Genomic DNA, 14,891 nt, shown 5'->3' on the forward strand with positions numbered 1-14,891 from the left:
AAGACGTATGGTTGGGGGTGACTTGCATGAATAGAAGCTGGAGTCTTCTGGAAGCTTAATCATATGTCACTTATCAGGCTCCTGGATTAGGGTGATTGAGGTGTGTGTTGAGACTATTGACTAAAGCCACCTACATGTGGCCTCGTGTGGTTAGGGTTTCTCCCAGATGGCTAGGTTCTGAGAGAGAGTGTTCTAAGAGGAAGCCTCCTAACAGAGAACCAAGAGGAAGCCTCCAGGAGCTTGGGAGATCAGACGGTGTCACTTCTGCTGTATTCTATTAAGTCAAAGTTGGCACACGCTTGCCCAGAGTCAGGGGTGGGGCATGTAGATTCCATCTCTCAATGGGAAGAATGTCAAATAATTTGTGATCATTTTGTTGTAAGCAGCCTCAATCTGATAGACTGTTTTCAGAAATGGTCACAAGAGGGGCTGCTGGGTGGCTCAGTCGATTAAGCATATGCTTTTGGGTCAGTTCATGATCTTGGAGTCCCAGGATCAAGCCCCACATCGCACTCCCTGCTCAGTGGGGAGTCTGTCTCTCCTTCTATCCCTCACCCTGCTCGTACTCTCTCTCTCTCCCACTCTTTCTCAAATAAATAAATAAAATTTTTTAAAAAAGAAAGGATCACAATAATTCTCACCTTGTATCTATACTGTTGGGTAGTTCTCTCTCTCAATGACTCAGAGTTTGGCCATGAGATTTATTTTGTTTGTTGTTGTTGTTATTTTTTTATTTTTATTTTTTTAAATAAATTTATTTTTTATCGGTGTTCAATTTGCCAACATATAGAATAACACCCAGTGCTCATCCCATCAAGTGCCCCCCTCAGTGCCCGTCACCCATTCACCCCCACCCCCCGCCCACCTCCCCTTCCATCACCCCTAGTTCGTTTCCCAGAGTTAGGAGCCTTTCATGTTCTGTCTCCCTTTCTGATATTTCCCACTCATTTTTTTCTCCTTTCCCCTTTATTGCCTTTCGCTACTTTTTATATTCCCCAAATGAATGCATGAGATTTATTTTGGTTAAAAGAACAATTAGTAAACATGGCACAACCAGAGACGTGAAAATTGGTTACATATTGGAGCTTGTCCTCACGCTCTTCTTGGGAATGCTCTCATTACCACCATGTGGATGAACCTGGGCTGGTCTGCTGGATGGTGAGAGACCATATGGAACGAACCACCGGACATAAGAGTGAGGGCACCTTTAGATCAGCCAGCTGCAGCAGACTGCCAAGCCGATGGGCAAGCCCAAGAGAGATCAGCTGAGCTGGCTCAGACCAGAACTACAAGGCTGATGCTCAGACTCAGGAACTAATAAATGATGTTCTAAGCTGTTAAGTTTTGGGACAATTTGTTACACAGGAAAAACTAACTGATTCAGAGGTCTAATGATCTACCTTCCCCCACCCAGTTTGGAATCATGAGAAATAGGCACAGGAATCAAGCTGGAGAGGAAGCAGCTTCATTGCTGTTAGATGCCAAGGTTGAAGAAAGTGGCTTTTGGTTTCTCGCCCAAGCAGGTGTGCAGGTAGTCCTCTGGCCCCTTGGCAGTGAGGCAGGCATTGACAGCTGTAAGCAGCCTCTCGCCTCTCCTTGTGTGCATTGGTTGCCCCCGGTCGTCTTAGTGCTGGCGAGTCGAGCTGAATGTGAATGCAGCGTGGGGAACTAGAGGCCTGAGCTGCAGATGCATGCTCCTTGCCCTCTGTAACCTCCCCTCAGAGTTGTGCTTCCTCTTACCCCTGTGAAGAGTGACTAAGGGGCTGAGAGAGGCTGCGGTTAAGTCTAAGGAGATCTTCCCACAAGGAATCTGCAGAGCAGGAGGAAACAACCACCCCACTCACAGGGAAGATGGGGGATGGAGCAAATCTCTGACTTCCTATTCTATATTTCTTTTGAATTTATGGTACAGTTGGCTCACACTTACGTGCTGTCTCATGGCATGTTCATATATATATGGCACATCCATGCCATCTGTAGGATATGGAATATAGTTTCACTCGTTTAAATGGTTTGAGATTTATAGCTTTGTTTTTCCTTTTATATCGTATCTTTGATAGTATGGATGACAAGTTGCTGATTAGGAGCAGAGCTGGGATCCCTGGATGGCTCAGCGGTTTAGCTCCTGCCTTCGGCCCAGGGTGTGATCTTGGAGTTCCCAGATCAAGTCCCACATCAGGCTCCCTGCACAGAGCCTGCTTCTCCCTCTGCCTGTGTCTCTGCCTCTCTCTCTCTCTCTGTGTCTCTCATGAATAAATAAATAAAATCTTTAAAAAAAAAAAAAGGGAGCAGAACTGCCTATTAGAATACTTCCTAAAGGAAACTCTGCACTGCTTTGTTTTCTGAAAATACATATATATTGAAGTTGAATTGGAGACTACCGTACATGAGTCAGTTCTCAACAGCTAGTGAATAGTCATCAGTAAATTCATCAATCAGAAATTCATCTGTTTTTAACCTGTCGTCTTTAAGATCAAAATTCACCAAAAACCAAGACAATACATTATCTAGTTTATAATGCAAGGCTGGGCTTTCTTTGCACTTCAGTATTCAGAGCACTTCAATATTCAGAAGATAGAAATAATCCACCCCACTGGTTGTTAAGTATCCATAGCAATAAAACAAATTTCAAGTAGTAATTCTGTTACTCTGTAATGGATGGCTTCGCATAAAAGTCGATGCTTTCCTTCGTCTCGATTTTACTCTTGGTGGCTTTTGTATTACAAAAACATGTCTACCATGAAAAAAGACTATATGTTTATGAGGAAACAAGATTATATGCAAATACAGAAGAAGTCAGATGTTAAACATATCTAAATTAATTAGGATAGCATATCTAATGATATGATCCTATGGGCTGTATTCCATTAATTTTATTTCAGGGTTGAGTATGGAGTTTTAGATTCAGATATGTACATACATGAGTGAATTTTTATTATTAGGTAAACATTAAATTTGTGTTAGGAATCTGTTGTGAAAATACATAGGTGGTATAAGTATATAAAGAGATCCAAATAAAATAAATAAATTAATTAATTAATTAAATCCATAGTCCATTAGGTAGATAATAAGCTAAGTTTTCCTGGTGTTTTAAAGCCCCAGCTAATGTAATGTTTCATGTGCAGACACCTGACACCTTTTCAGAGCTTCTCATGGAACTGGTCCAGCTGTCTTTAGTGTTGATTTTATAACTTCAGGATACTGATTTTTGAGTAAAACTTGAAGGTGATTTCTTAAAATTTCTAATGCCGCCGTGGAGGTGGTGGTAAGGAACAATTTTAATGTCATGGCACACCCGGTGGTGGTTCACATGTCTCAAGGCCTGCGGCCTGCAGGTGGTGGAGCTCCTTGTGATGCCCCCGCTTACGTGCGCTCTGGTTCACCGTAATACACACATGCAGGGAATAATTTGTAAGAAGACCTTCGCCCCATTAGTGAAACTTCCTGATTATCAGCTTTGAGGGTTTTATTGTATGTTTCCAGAAAAAGTGGAGGGTTGACTTTAGAATGTATGCCCTAATCCATGAGCAGACTTAAGCTCATAGTCCATTTTCCACAGAGACTACCTTTGGGTATGCTCACTAACTCACTGGTTACCTAGATTGCACACCCATCCACGTGATGCAGTGAGCACTGGGTATTGTAGGAGACTGATCAATCACTGACCACTATCTCTGAAACTAATATTATGTTATATGTCAATTAATTGAATTTAAATATAAAAAAATTTTAAAGATAAAATGTTTTTGTATATTAAAAAAAAAAGATTGTAGGTCCATCATTATTGCTAAAAGCAGCGATACAAGGGCGTAAATTGATTAGAAAAGCCTAAAATGCCCATAAATACTTTCTTCATAATATCTATCTTTGAGCAACTGGAGAGGAACACAGGATCTCTGGGGGTCGGTCAGTGTTGTGCATCCTGGGGCTTCCATCATCACTGGTCTTCTTGGCAAAAGTGAGACCAAGCTGATTATTCCTTAAGCCTTGGACTTGGACTGTTCTATTTTTCAGGAAGGGAGACTCTACATAAAATAAATCTGATCATACTATCTCATCTTTCATCTGTTATGTTCTAAAGTAATGTGATTTTTCCCCCCAACTACTTCTTATCTTACTATTCCTTTGCCAATTGAAAGACTTCCTTCTCCAGTGGATGCAAACATGCACGTTTTACTTCTTTTATGTCTTGTACTTGGGGGAGGTTGGCCTCTGCTGTGCACGGGCACATGTACGTGCCGTTGACTAGCTGGTGATGAGTCAAAAGTAGGAAAGCCCCTGAGTGACATCCTGGTTCTGCTAATAGTCAGGTGGCAGTGGCATGGTGGGGGCAGGTAGGGAAGTTTGGATTCCAGGGTTTCTCTGCCCCTGTCTGCTGGTTTTCTCCTTTAGAATGGTTTAATAGGTTTAGCTCTTCCCCTAAAACTTAAGTTTGTATCAAATTTAATGTGAACTTAAATGTATATTTTGAGGGGGAAATGCACTGCAGGGAAACTGCATTGGGATACATGGAGACTTACACTCTCTCCCCGACTGAACATTTGGCATGTCCCGCACTCTTCTTTACTAAATCTTCTAGACTCAGTGGTGGCACAATCACGTCAAGCCAAGAGGAGGCTAAGCCAGTGTTTGCTTTGACTAATTCAGGGCACCATTCAGTAAATTAAAATGATCAGGTGGCAAGTCTTTATAGTAAATTTATGTTCTGTATTTCGAATAGCCATTCAATAGGGCTTCCTACTCTTAGATTGCATTGGTGCGTGCCCATTAAAAATAAATAGAATAGGGAATGGTGGGGATCTCTGGGTGGCTCAGCGGTTTAGCACCTGCCTTTGACCCAGAGCGCGATCCTGGAGTCCCCGGAACGAGTCCCCCGTCGGGCTCCTGGCATGGAGCCTGCTTCTTCCTCCTCCGGTGTGTCTCTGCCTCTCTCTCTCTCTCTCTGTGTGTATCATAAATAAATCTTTAAAAAACTAAAAAAATATATTAAAAATATTTTTTTAAAAAAGGAATAGGGAATGGTTTCAAGCGTTAGTAAATTATTTGGGGGCAAGCCTTTTCCCTGATTACTTTTCTACCTGGAAGCTTATGACCTACAAGAAAAGTCATAAAGAAATAGGAGGCTCTGGAGCAATAGACGAAGCATGTTAGGCGCTAAAACCTTCAACTGCTCTGTAATAAAAGACTTCTCATTTTGTGATTGAGTTGCTTAGGTGAAGCTATATATTTTACGTAAAGTACAGCCTTTCCTAATGTTTATGGATTTTGCATTCCTTTTGCTGGAAAGTTACAGGCAGTGTAAGATGGTGTCTTAGTCACCTGAAGCTTTGAATTCTGGCTCTGTCCCTTAGTAACAGTGCGATGTGAGCGTCATTTTCTCATCTATAAAATAGGGATTATAAAACCAACCTCCAGGGAGGTGTTTGGGGTTGAATATGATAACGCATGAAAAGCACCAAATTCATAGCAGGAGGTCAGGGACAGTTCGCTTCCTGCTTCGCCTTTGCACCTTTCCTTTTACACACGCGTCGTATTATGCTTCGTATTTGAATGTGATAGCAATCACTGATCCTATCAGCATATTGACCAACATTCCTTTCCACACTGTGCACATGTGAATGTTGCCCTTTTTTTTTTATAAAGATTTTATATATTTATTTATTCATGAGAGAGAGCAAGGCAGAGACACAGGCAGAGGGAAAAGCAGGCTCCATGCAGGGAGCCCGATGTGGGACTCGATCCCAGGACCGAGGTGGACCTGAGGTCATGACCTGAGCCAAAGGCAGACGCTCAACACTGAGCCCCCCAGGTGCCCCGTGAATATTATTTTTTATTTTGATGTGTGTCGTCTGCTGAATCTTCTAGCCATTACTGTTTTATCCCATTTCCTATGAGCATTTGTTCCAAGAGTGCCAAACATGAGACTGGTCCGTATGTGGCTCTGACCTGCTTTGAGAGTATTCTTCATGTCCTGAAGGGCCACATGTGGCATGTTGGAAGGTGATGGGGCAAGTGCCATCAGACACCTGTTTGTCATCACGATGAAGGGACCCATGTGAAATGAGGGGCCGCAGGCGCCAGGGCTCCAAGGTGTGTGGCAGGATTCCTAGTGCGGTGGGAAGAGCCTGGGAGTTTGGGGGTGTCCCCCAAACACATGGTCATGCTGCTTTCCCCACCCCACCTCCTGCTCTCTCTCGGGGGCCCAGCACCCCAGCTTGGAGAGAACTGCTGTTGGTTGGGTGGTGGGAGTAATCGGAGAGTGTGGGACATTCCTAGGCCTCGGGGAAGAAGGTTTTCATATTTGCGGTCGGTGCTGGGTGCGCTTCCAGATAGTTCCTGGGGCGTAGTGGGTGAGCAGTAAGTGAGCTGATTGGAGGAATTGTATGTGAACACATGAAGGGAACTGTAGCATTTGTTTATATTTTTCACGTAGTTGAGTTACTTTCTTCTAGGCTTGAGGGGTTTTGTCTACGGATTAGTTTCTCAGTGAAGAATCTGCCCATGCTCTGTGGATTTTTTCTTCTCAGACTATGTCTGTCTTCTCAGAACCCCATAGGAGCTTGGTCACATGCTAAGAAGTATCATCATAGTCCATTTTTATCTTACCTGCTTTCTGTCCTCTGCTTTGTATGTCAGTGTTTACTTACAGACTGAATGAAACATTCAGTCCTTAGAGAGGATGAATAGTACACAGTCCCTTCTTTTCTAAATTTTGTCTCCCTCGGGTTTTCAATTTCTCTTCTGTTTCTTTTTTGTTAAATATGAATTTTTCATTATTCTCCACGTATGATTTGAGGGAACGGGCAGGTTTCCAAATCAAATGAGAGCAGGAGATGAAAACTAAAACTCTGGAGCATCCTGTTCCTGTAATTTTTGAACTTATATATATATTTGTTCTCATTTTTAATTTGATGTGCCCTTGCAATCCATCCCTTCACTCTTACAAATGACCTCAGGTTTTGGGAGCCCCCTGAGACTTCTCATTCACCGAATCTGCGCTCTTTAACTCTACCTCACCTCCTCTTTACATGCTAGTGTGGCTTCCAAAAATACCAATTGAGAAGTTCGGTGACCATTCCCAGAGAAATTGCACACCTCTCCCTCATTCCTTTGATACTGTTTAGATTTCAACCTGATTAGAAATCAAATGTGGGGATGCCCGGGAGGCTCAGCGGTTGAGCACCTGCCTTCGGCTCAGGGCGTGACCCCGGGGTCCTGGGATCGAGTCTTGCATCGGGCTCCCTGTGTGGAGCCTGCTTCTCCCTCTGCCTGTGTCTCTGCCTCTCTCTCTCTCTGTGTGTCTCTCATGAATAAATAAATAAAACCTTTAAAAAAAAAAAGAAATCAAATGTGTCTATTCTCTAGAATTAATAACGGGATCACTGATTTGGAATTTTATAACTAAATTTAGCTTTTGCCCACAGGATCCAGACCCTCTTTTATGTCACTAGTCCGTGATAAGCAGGACTTCAGGCAGGAATATTCTCTGCCATTGTATTTGCCATCTCTTGGATACTGCCATAATGACTCTTTTCTGGTGGTTTGGCTTTTTTCTCCCTCCCATCCTCCTTCTCTCTCTCCCTCTTCCTTCCTTTAGCTTTGGATGAAAGTTTGATAACTTGATAAGAATCAAAATATCAGATGAAAAAGCATGTAGAACCAAGGAAAATATACTGCCAAATAACAACACCAAATTCCATGAAATGAAATCACCTTTCATTCTCTTAAGACTTTGAAATATAAAGAAAATCTGCTTCCTTTATCCCAGGTAGCAGAGTGTGTGGATATGATGAGGTAGGGTTTGCATTTGGCTCAGACGGCCTGATTTCAAATCCTACTTAAACTCTTGGGCTCTTTTTTTCGTCTGTTGAATAATGCTTGATAGAATGGCCGCGAGGATTGAATGAGATAATGACTATAAAGCACTTAGCGCATAATAAGATCTCAGAAACATTAACTTTATAATTATTAAGCGGATTCATAACAAATGGCTGAGATTTGTAATGCTGTGTTTTGAAGAACTTAATGTCATCACATATTACATAGAACCCAAAGCACCTTCATATAAACCGTATCGTCTTTCATCAGCTCTTCGAATGTTATTGTTGAACTTATTTTGCATATTCACTATTGTTTGACGAGAACCTGGTTTGTTTAATCTGGTGATTTTAGTTAGAGCCAGGCTTCTTCCTGAAGGGGAGAACTGAAAATGTAGCTTCTATCATTATTTATTTCAGTAACACAAAACAGACAATGGAAAAGGGAGAGGGGTGGCAGAGAAGAACCAGGCTGGATTTGCAAGCAGAATTAACCATATGCGATGATTTGACTCTTCTCTCTTCTTTAGATCTTTTGGAGAAGTCTCGAGTTGTTAAGCAGCCAAGAGGTGAAAGGAACTTCCACGTGTTCTATCAGCTGCTCTCCGGTGCCTCTGAAGAGCTCCTAAGTAAGTCCCTGTTTCTTAAAACTCTTGCATGACTGTGGGTGAGGTGAAGAACATGGTATGTTTGCTTCTGTCATCGGCCCCAGCATCTGCTTGCTGCATGTCCCTGTACCTCACCAGATGCTGTGCACAGGTCTCAGATGGCTAACTCAGAGAGCCAGTTAAATAGTAGAGGGATCGGGGGGAGAGAACCATAAATCTAAACAATCAGATGGAAGAAAATAGTTGTTCCACTCAGGAAGAGGAAATCAGCAGGGAGCAGTAAGGAGAACAATTATTACAAAAAAAAAAAAAAAGAATTGCTCAGGGAAGATTAAACATAGTGGGAAAACATTTGTAATTGATACAAGAGTTAAAAATCTGACCTTCGGCTATTTTAAGGAATTAATCCAAGTCTGCCAGGAAAGTATCCAATAAGCTAATAGTGAAGTGATGAAAGTTTTGAACAAATAGTCCAAATTAGAACTATGGAAAGCAAATGACATTTGGGCAAGAATTATCCTAATAATCCTCAAGTGTCACGGAAACAGCACTGAAGTGTGCGCTATACACATTATCAGCAAAAGTCATTAAAAAGGACAGAGCTAGCAGAGGGGAGCAGGCCCCAGTCTGCGTAGGGCTTGTGGGTGTCCTTCCTTCCAAGTGAGGACCCCTTCGTGGGGACTAATTAGCCATCCGGAATAAGTCATACGATGATCAGAGCCCAGGTGCACCATTTTTGGGAAAACATCCCAATGAAGTAATTCGAAAGAATCCAAAGAACGTTTTGCATGAAGACCTTTATCACCGCCCTGCCGTCCAGAGGCATGGGAATCCATCGCAGACGTCCTTTGCTATAATGAAATGGTACCTTGAAGATGTTTTATCTTACAAAAATACGGAAGGGGCCTTACTACAAATAAATGTGAAAGGCAGTTGGAAATATGTACAACAGTAGTAAAGGTAGATTTTAGAAGAATGCTATTAGTATTTCGGTATCGATTCTTGTTCTGTTGCCTAAGTACCTAAGACGAAAGTCCTTTTATCTGGAGGTTTTAAGGAATGAGATGTTAAAGATGGTTAGATTTATTGAAGTAACTTACCAACTTGTATGCGTGATTCAATAGATAAGCTTACACTGGAGCGGGATTTCAGCAGATATAACTACCTGAGTTTGGACTCAGCCAAAGTTAATGGAGTGGACGACGCAGCCAATTTCAGAACTGTTAGGGTAAGCGAGATACAGTCCTTCCATTACTCTCTAAAATGTGTCGCTCATTTGGAATTGGTAACAATTCTGAGTTTTCTGAGGTATAACCCATGCTCCCTTAGGCTTTGGAATTACACAAGAACTTACTGTATTCTTATTAAAATCATACGATATTGTGAAGGCCTGCGCTTAACTAGAGTATGTGATTTTACTACTTATCAAAAGGAGCTTTCTTTATTAGATTACCCAGACTCTTCTAATGCTGCATATAAATCAAATATTTTCATGGCCATCGCTTAGTAGTTCATTTCCAACTATGAAAACTGTCGTACGAAAGCACTGAATCGATAGTGTTTTTGAGACGGAAAGTCATGTTTTTATATATTTTTTCCAAAAATCATTTGTAAATCAGAATGATTGGCATTTCATGTTCATTAGAAGATAAATTATTTTCAATCAGGGCCTGCACCCTGGGGTGTGATCCTGGAGACCTGGGATCGAGTCCCGCGTCGGGCTCCCTGCATGGAGCCTGCTTCTCCCTCTGCCTGTGTCTCTCCCCCCCACCTCTCTGTGCCTCTATGAATAAATAAATAAAATCTTTAAAAAAAATTATTTTAAACCATATCCTAACTTCTGTGTTTATGTGGCACTTTGAAAATTACTCCCGGTAGGACATGATATAATAATCACTGTGCTTTACTTCCAAATGGGACAGCTGTGATGGTCAGGAAGTGGGAGCAGGTCAAATGAGCTGAAACGGGACCAGCATCAGTTCATCTTCAAGGCTGAGTGAAAATGACATGGGGTTCTTTTCCTGCTTTCTCTACTATTGTATATGTTTGAAATTATCCGTACAAAAAGCTTACATTATTCTCATTGTTAGGTAGCAGAGTCACAACCAAATACAACAAAAAAGCTGGGCTATTCTCAAAAAAGGAAGTATTTCCTTGAGTATGTAATTTGTTAAAACTCTGTAAACATCCGCCTATGGAAGCCTTTTGCTTTTCGGACATGATTTAAGAGTTGGGTTCAAGTCCAGTTCTGTAGTGCTTTGCCTCACAAATCATTGGCACTCAATAAAATTTATGACTAGCGCAGTGTTCCTTGTTCCCTGTAATGCCTTGAGCCAGGCACTTCACCTTGTCCACCTTCACCAGTTTTTCTCAGGTAAAATAAGCGAGGCGGTTTTCATGTAGGAGGTTATAAAAAAGCCTTTTGTTTGGTTTTCTTTCTAGCATCAGAACCCAGTATAAAAAAGATAGATATGCACGCACATATTCACACACACACACACACACACACACACACATGCACACACTGAGTTACTGCAGAGGAAGTGGGTTAGAAGTCAAGGTTCAGCTCTTAGCCTCCTCTTCCACCCTCTTCCTCTTCCTTTGCACCCCTGCACCCTCTTGCCATAGCATGCAAAGTGCCCTGGGGGGGATCCTTGAATCACCCCTTGAGACCACAGAACAAGTTAGAGCCCCACACTGGTACTACACCTGGTCTGTTAATAGGTTTGCCTTTTGGGGAGCTTGTTCTCAGACACTTTGTCTTTACATTTTTTTTTCCCCAGAAACAAATGTGTTATGTGATTTAGTTAAAAAATAATAAAAGAATGGCAGAAAGAAAACAGCTGCTTTTCTCCCCCCCCCAACCCCCCAGAATGCCATGCAGATTGTGGGTTTTATGGATGATGAAGCCGAGTCTGTCTTGGAGGTGGTGGCAGCGGTGTTGAAACTGGGGAACATCGAGTTCAAGCCCGAATCTCGAGTGAATGGTTTAGATGAAAGCAAAATCAAAGATAAAAATGGTAAGTCAGTGGAGAGTCAGCCTTGTTTAGCAAACTTGCTTTGAACTTCTTCCCAATTTTTAATCTAGAAAGTAAAACTTTTGCTTTTCATTGTTTTGAAAACATGTCCAATGAAACTGAACAGAAACATAATTATAGCTGAGGTTTAAGTCTCTCGAGTTATACATTTTATGCTGTTTGATTTGAATGTGATTCCTAGAGAACACTGAGAGCCTTGGCAATGATTTTTAGCAGCACATGGGCAGTCACTCTTTGTGTCCATCCCCCAACAGAGTTAAAAGAAATCTGTGAGTTGACCGGCATTGATCAGTCTGTTCTAGAACGAGCCTTCAGTTTCCGAACCGTCGAGGCCAAGCAGGAGAAGGTTTCAACGACACTGAATGTGGCTCAGGTGGGTGGAACGTAATGTCCAGAAGCGAGTTTTTTTAAAAAAGTCTGTGATATTTTTATGTAAGTAGAAACAAAAATTGTATTTTGTAGGCTGTTCTGTTAACTGTCATACTTCTGCAGGCATCATTCTGGGCAGCAAACTAAACAAATCACGACCCCTGCCCTCGTGAAGCTTGACATTTTGGCAGGGGGAGGAGTCAGACAATAGCCAGTAGAGCTAGTAAATAAATAAATTTATATAGCAAGCTAGCAGCAGACGAAAAGAAAAACCAGAGCAGCATAAGGGAGACCCATGGTGCTGGGGCAGGGAAGTCTGGGCTGAGTGAGTTGGGAAATGACACCAGTGGCCTGACCTGCTTTGTATTTCAGAGGGTCATTCTGGCTGCAGTGTGGGGAGCAGAGTGTAGGAGAAGAAGGGTACAAGCAAGGTGTCTCAGTTTGGGCTGCTATAACAGAATGCCATCATCGGGTGGCTTAAACAAATAAACCAAAACCCCATTTATTCCTCATAGTTCTGGAGGCTAGAAGGCTGAGATCAGGGAGCCAGCATGGTCGTGTTCTTGGTGAGGGCCACCTTCCTAGTTGATGGACGGCCACCTTCTTCACAAGAACGAGGGGTGGGGGGGGAGTAGTGCATGTTGGGGTCCTCATGTCCTCATCCCCTTATAAGGAACACTGATTCCATCCTGGAAACTCTACCCTCATGACCTCATCTAACATCTAAACCTAACTATCTCTTAAAGGCCCCACCTCCAAGGATCATCACATTGGGGATTTGGGCGTCAACATACAGAATTGGGGTGGGGTGGAGGGACAACACGTACATTCAGTTCATGGCTCTGGAGAGCTGCAAGGAACTGTGGACTAACCTAGAAATGAGGGTGGTTTAATCAGGGGATAGCAGTGCGGTGAGCAGCAGTATGTCTGGGTGTATTTTGAAGGTAGAGGTAACAAGAAGTGCTGCTGACCTGATACGTGGTATGAGAGAAAGAGAAGGTTCAAGGATGACTCCCAACAGTTTCCACCCAGGCAACTGGAAAGCTAGGATTGCCTTTCACCCATTTGGAGAACGTAGTGGGAGAAGCTTGGCCTCCCTGCCTTCCTTATTCTATCTTGTCCATCTGAAGCCAATGAAGTCTTTCTGAGACACATGTCTGAGATGCTTATTTCCTCCCTCCATTGGTTCAAGTTAAATGGATGGATGGATGGATGTGAGGGTGGATGTTATACCAAGGCAGCTTCTGAAGCCCTTTGCGGTATAAACCCTTTGTTCTGCAGCTCAGACATTGTCCCGTTGGTCAGTGCTGATCTGGGCTGGAATTAAATGATTAATTTGGGACTGTTCCCACAGAGCCCTACTTGATTCTCTCCCTGCGGTCCAGCCATATTTTCCTCCTCTCTGTAAGTGGCCTCAAGCATCTGTAAGATAGTGGGTGGACTTATTCTTTCCCCTCCCTGCTCCAAACTAGACCCAAGGATGCCTGGTGTTGATTTCTCATTTTAGGCAAGCTGTTCTGACTATGGAAAATACTATAATGTGGTGTACAGGCAAATTTTCTAGCTATAACCGCTGTGTGTCCTTCTTCCTACATTACTACTTCTGCTGTCCTGTCTGTCCAGGTCAACCTTACAAATGCAAAGTCAGATAGTGAGATACTGAGTCATTGAGCCTGCTCAGCATAGGCCCCCAGGTAGACCGCTCTCAGGGGCATAAGGGATGATGGGAGACAGGAAAGATGGTCTTGAAGGATTTAGATGTCTAAAGAATGGGCAAAAGTGCATTTCAAAAAGAAAGCAATGAGAAAAGCCAGGTTTGGAGTCCACATCCGGGGGAGGGTTGGTTGAGCTCAGCTGTAGCTCTAGACTTGTGACATGGGTTCAGAGCAACGCAGCTGGAAAGGTGAAGTATGGAGGCAGTTCTCAGACTTGAGCGTCCGTCAGTACCCCCTGGAGGGTTTGCAAACCCGGTTTGCAGGCTGTGCCCCTGGGGCGTTGGATTCAGTAGTGTGGGGAGACCTAGGGAAGAATCTGCATTGTCTGACAAGCTTGGTGGAGCTGCTGCTGCTGGTCCGGGAACCACATTTTGAGAACCGCTGTATTGAATGAAGGTCACATGGAGTTGAGACGTTCTCAATAGCTGGAGTGGGGATCGTGAAGTATATGCTGCTGCAAAGAGAAAATGCCTGCTGTTTCAGAAGGCCCTTTAGGAATATCCACATTTTTTGTATATAGATATTCCATATATACACATATGTGGATATTTCGTGGTGTTTTCATTGTGTATTTTACTCTTGCCTTTTAATCATCGTCTACGGAAACCAGGTCCAGGTGCCTCCTGCTTTATGAGCTTGAGACACCTTGCATCACTGGGTTAAAGTTTTCCACATTCCTTTTACCTTTGGCGTAAAAGAATTTGACTTGAGGTCCTTGATTTTTCAGCTCCTTATTCAAGGTTTATTATTTTTTTAACGTAGGGTTTAGGTTTCAACCGGTCTTCTTGCCTAAAAGTTTTGATTCCAGCGAGAAGTAATTTGTTTTATTAACATTTCCTCATAGCTTCAGTTCTTGGGCGCCATTATCACCTTTATCACCGCATTCCTCATCTTCCCCAAGGCGCGTAGATCTTTCCTCAGATACACTGATGAAGAGTGAAATGATAGAAACTCAAGACCAGAGTTGTCATTCAGCTTCCACGGGCCTCAGGCTAATCTGACCCTACACAGTTGATCTCAATTTATTCCCTGCTAAGTTCTCTAAATAAGAGAACTTTTTTTTTTTTTTTTTTTTTTTTACCATCCTTATATTTACCCCATGTCTTTGCTCTTACTTATCCTTTACTCATAGGCCCTAGCTAATTCTTCCTGCTTGTCTGAATGGTCTATCTAATTACACTTCATCCAGGAAGACTTCCTGGATTGTAGCAGGCCCCCTCTTCTCCCTTCTCTGAATTCCTTTTTTTTTTTTTCCCTCTCCTTGGGCACTTGCTCTCTGACTGATTCATTCATACTGGTTTGATCTCCGCCACTCCACCATAAGCTACTACAGGATGGGCCCAG

General features: G+C 42.7%; 1 protein-coding gene across 6 annotated transcripts in view; it reads left to right on the forward strand.

The window, feature by feature from the left end:
* The window catches only part of MYO1B (myosin IB), a 175,602-nt gene that overhangs the window by 111,462 nt on the left and 49,249 nt on the right, over nucleotides 1-14,891 (forward strand). For all 6 annotated transcript variants that reach the window (XM_038585198.1, XM_038585197.1, XM_038585200.1 and 3 more), the window contains 4 exons: nucleotides 8,348-8,446; nucleotides 9,550-9,653; nucleotides 11,298-11,445; nucleotides 11,718-11,836. In XM_038585198.1, coding sequence (XP_038441126.1) covers nucleotides 8,348-8,446; nucleotides 9,550-9,653; nucleotides 11,298-11,445; nucleotides 11,718-11,836 — 470 coding nt within the window. The remainder of the gene's footprint in view (nucleotides 1-8,347; nucleotides 8,447-9,549; nucleotides 9,654-11,297; nucleotides 11,446-11,717; nucleotides 11,837-14,891) is intronic.

This window comes from Canis lupus, chromosome 37, assembly GCF_011100685.1.
Source record: "Canis lupus familiaris isolate Mischka breed German Shepherd chromosome 37, alternate assembly UU_Cfam_GSD_1.0, whole genome shotgun sequence".
NCBI classification, from domain to species: domain Eukaryota; kingdom Metazoa; phylum Chordata; class Mammalia; order Carnivora; family Canidae; genus Canis; species Canis lupus.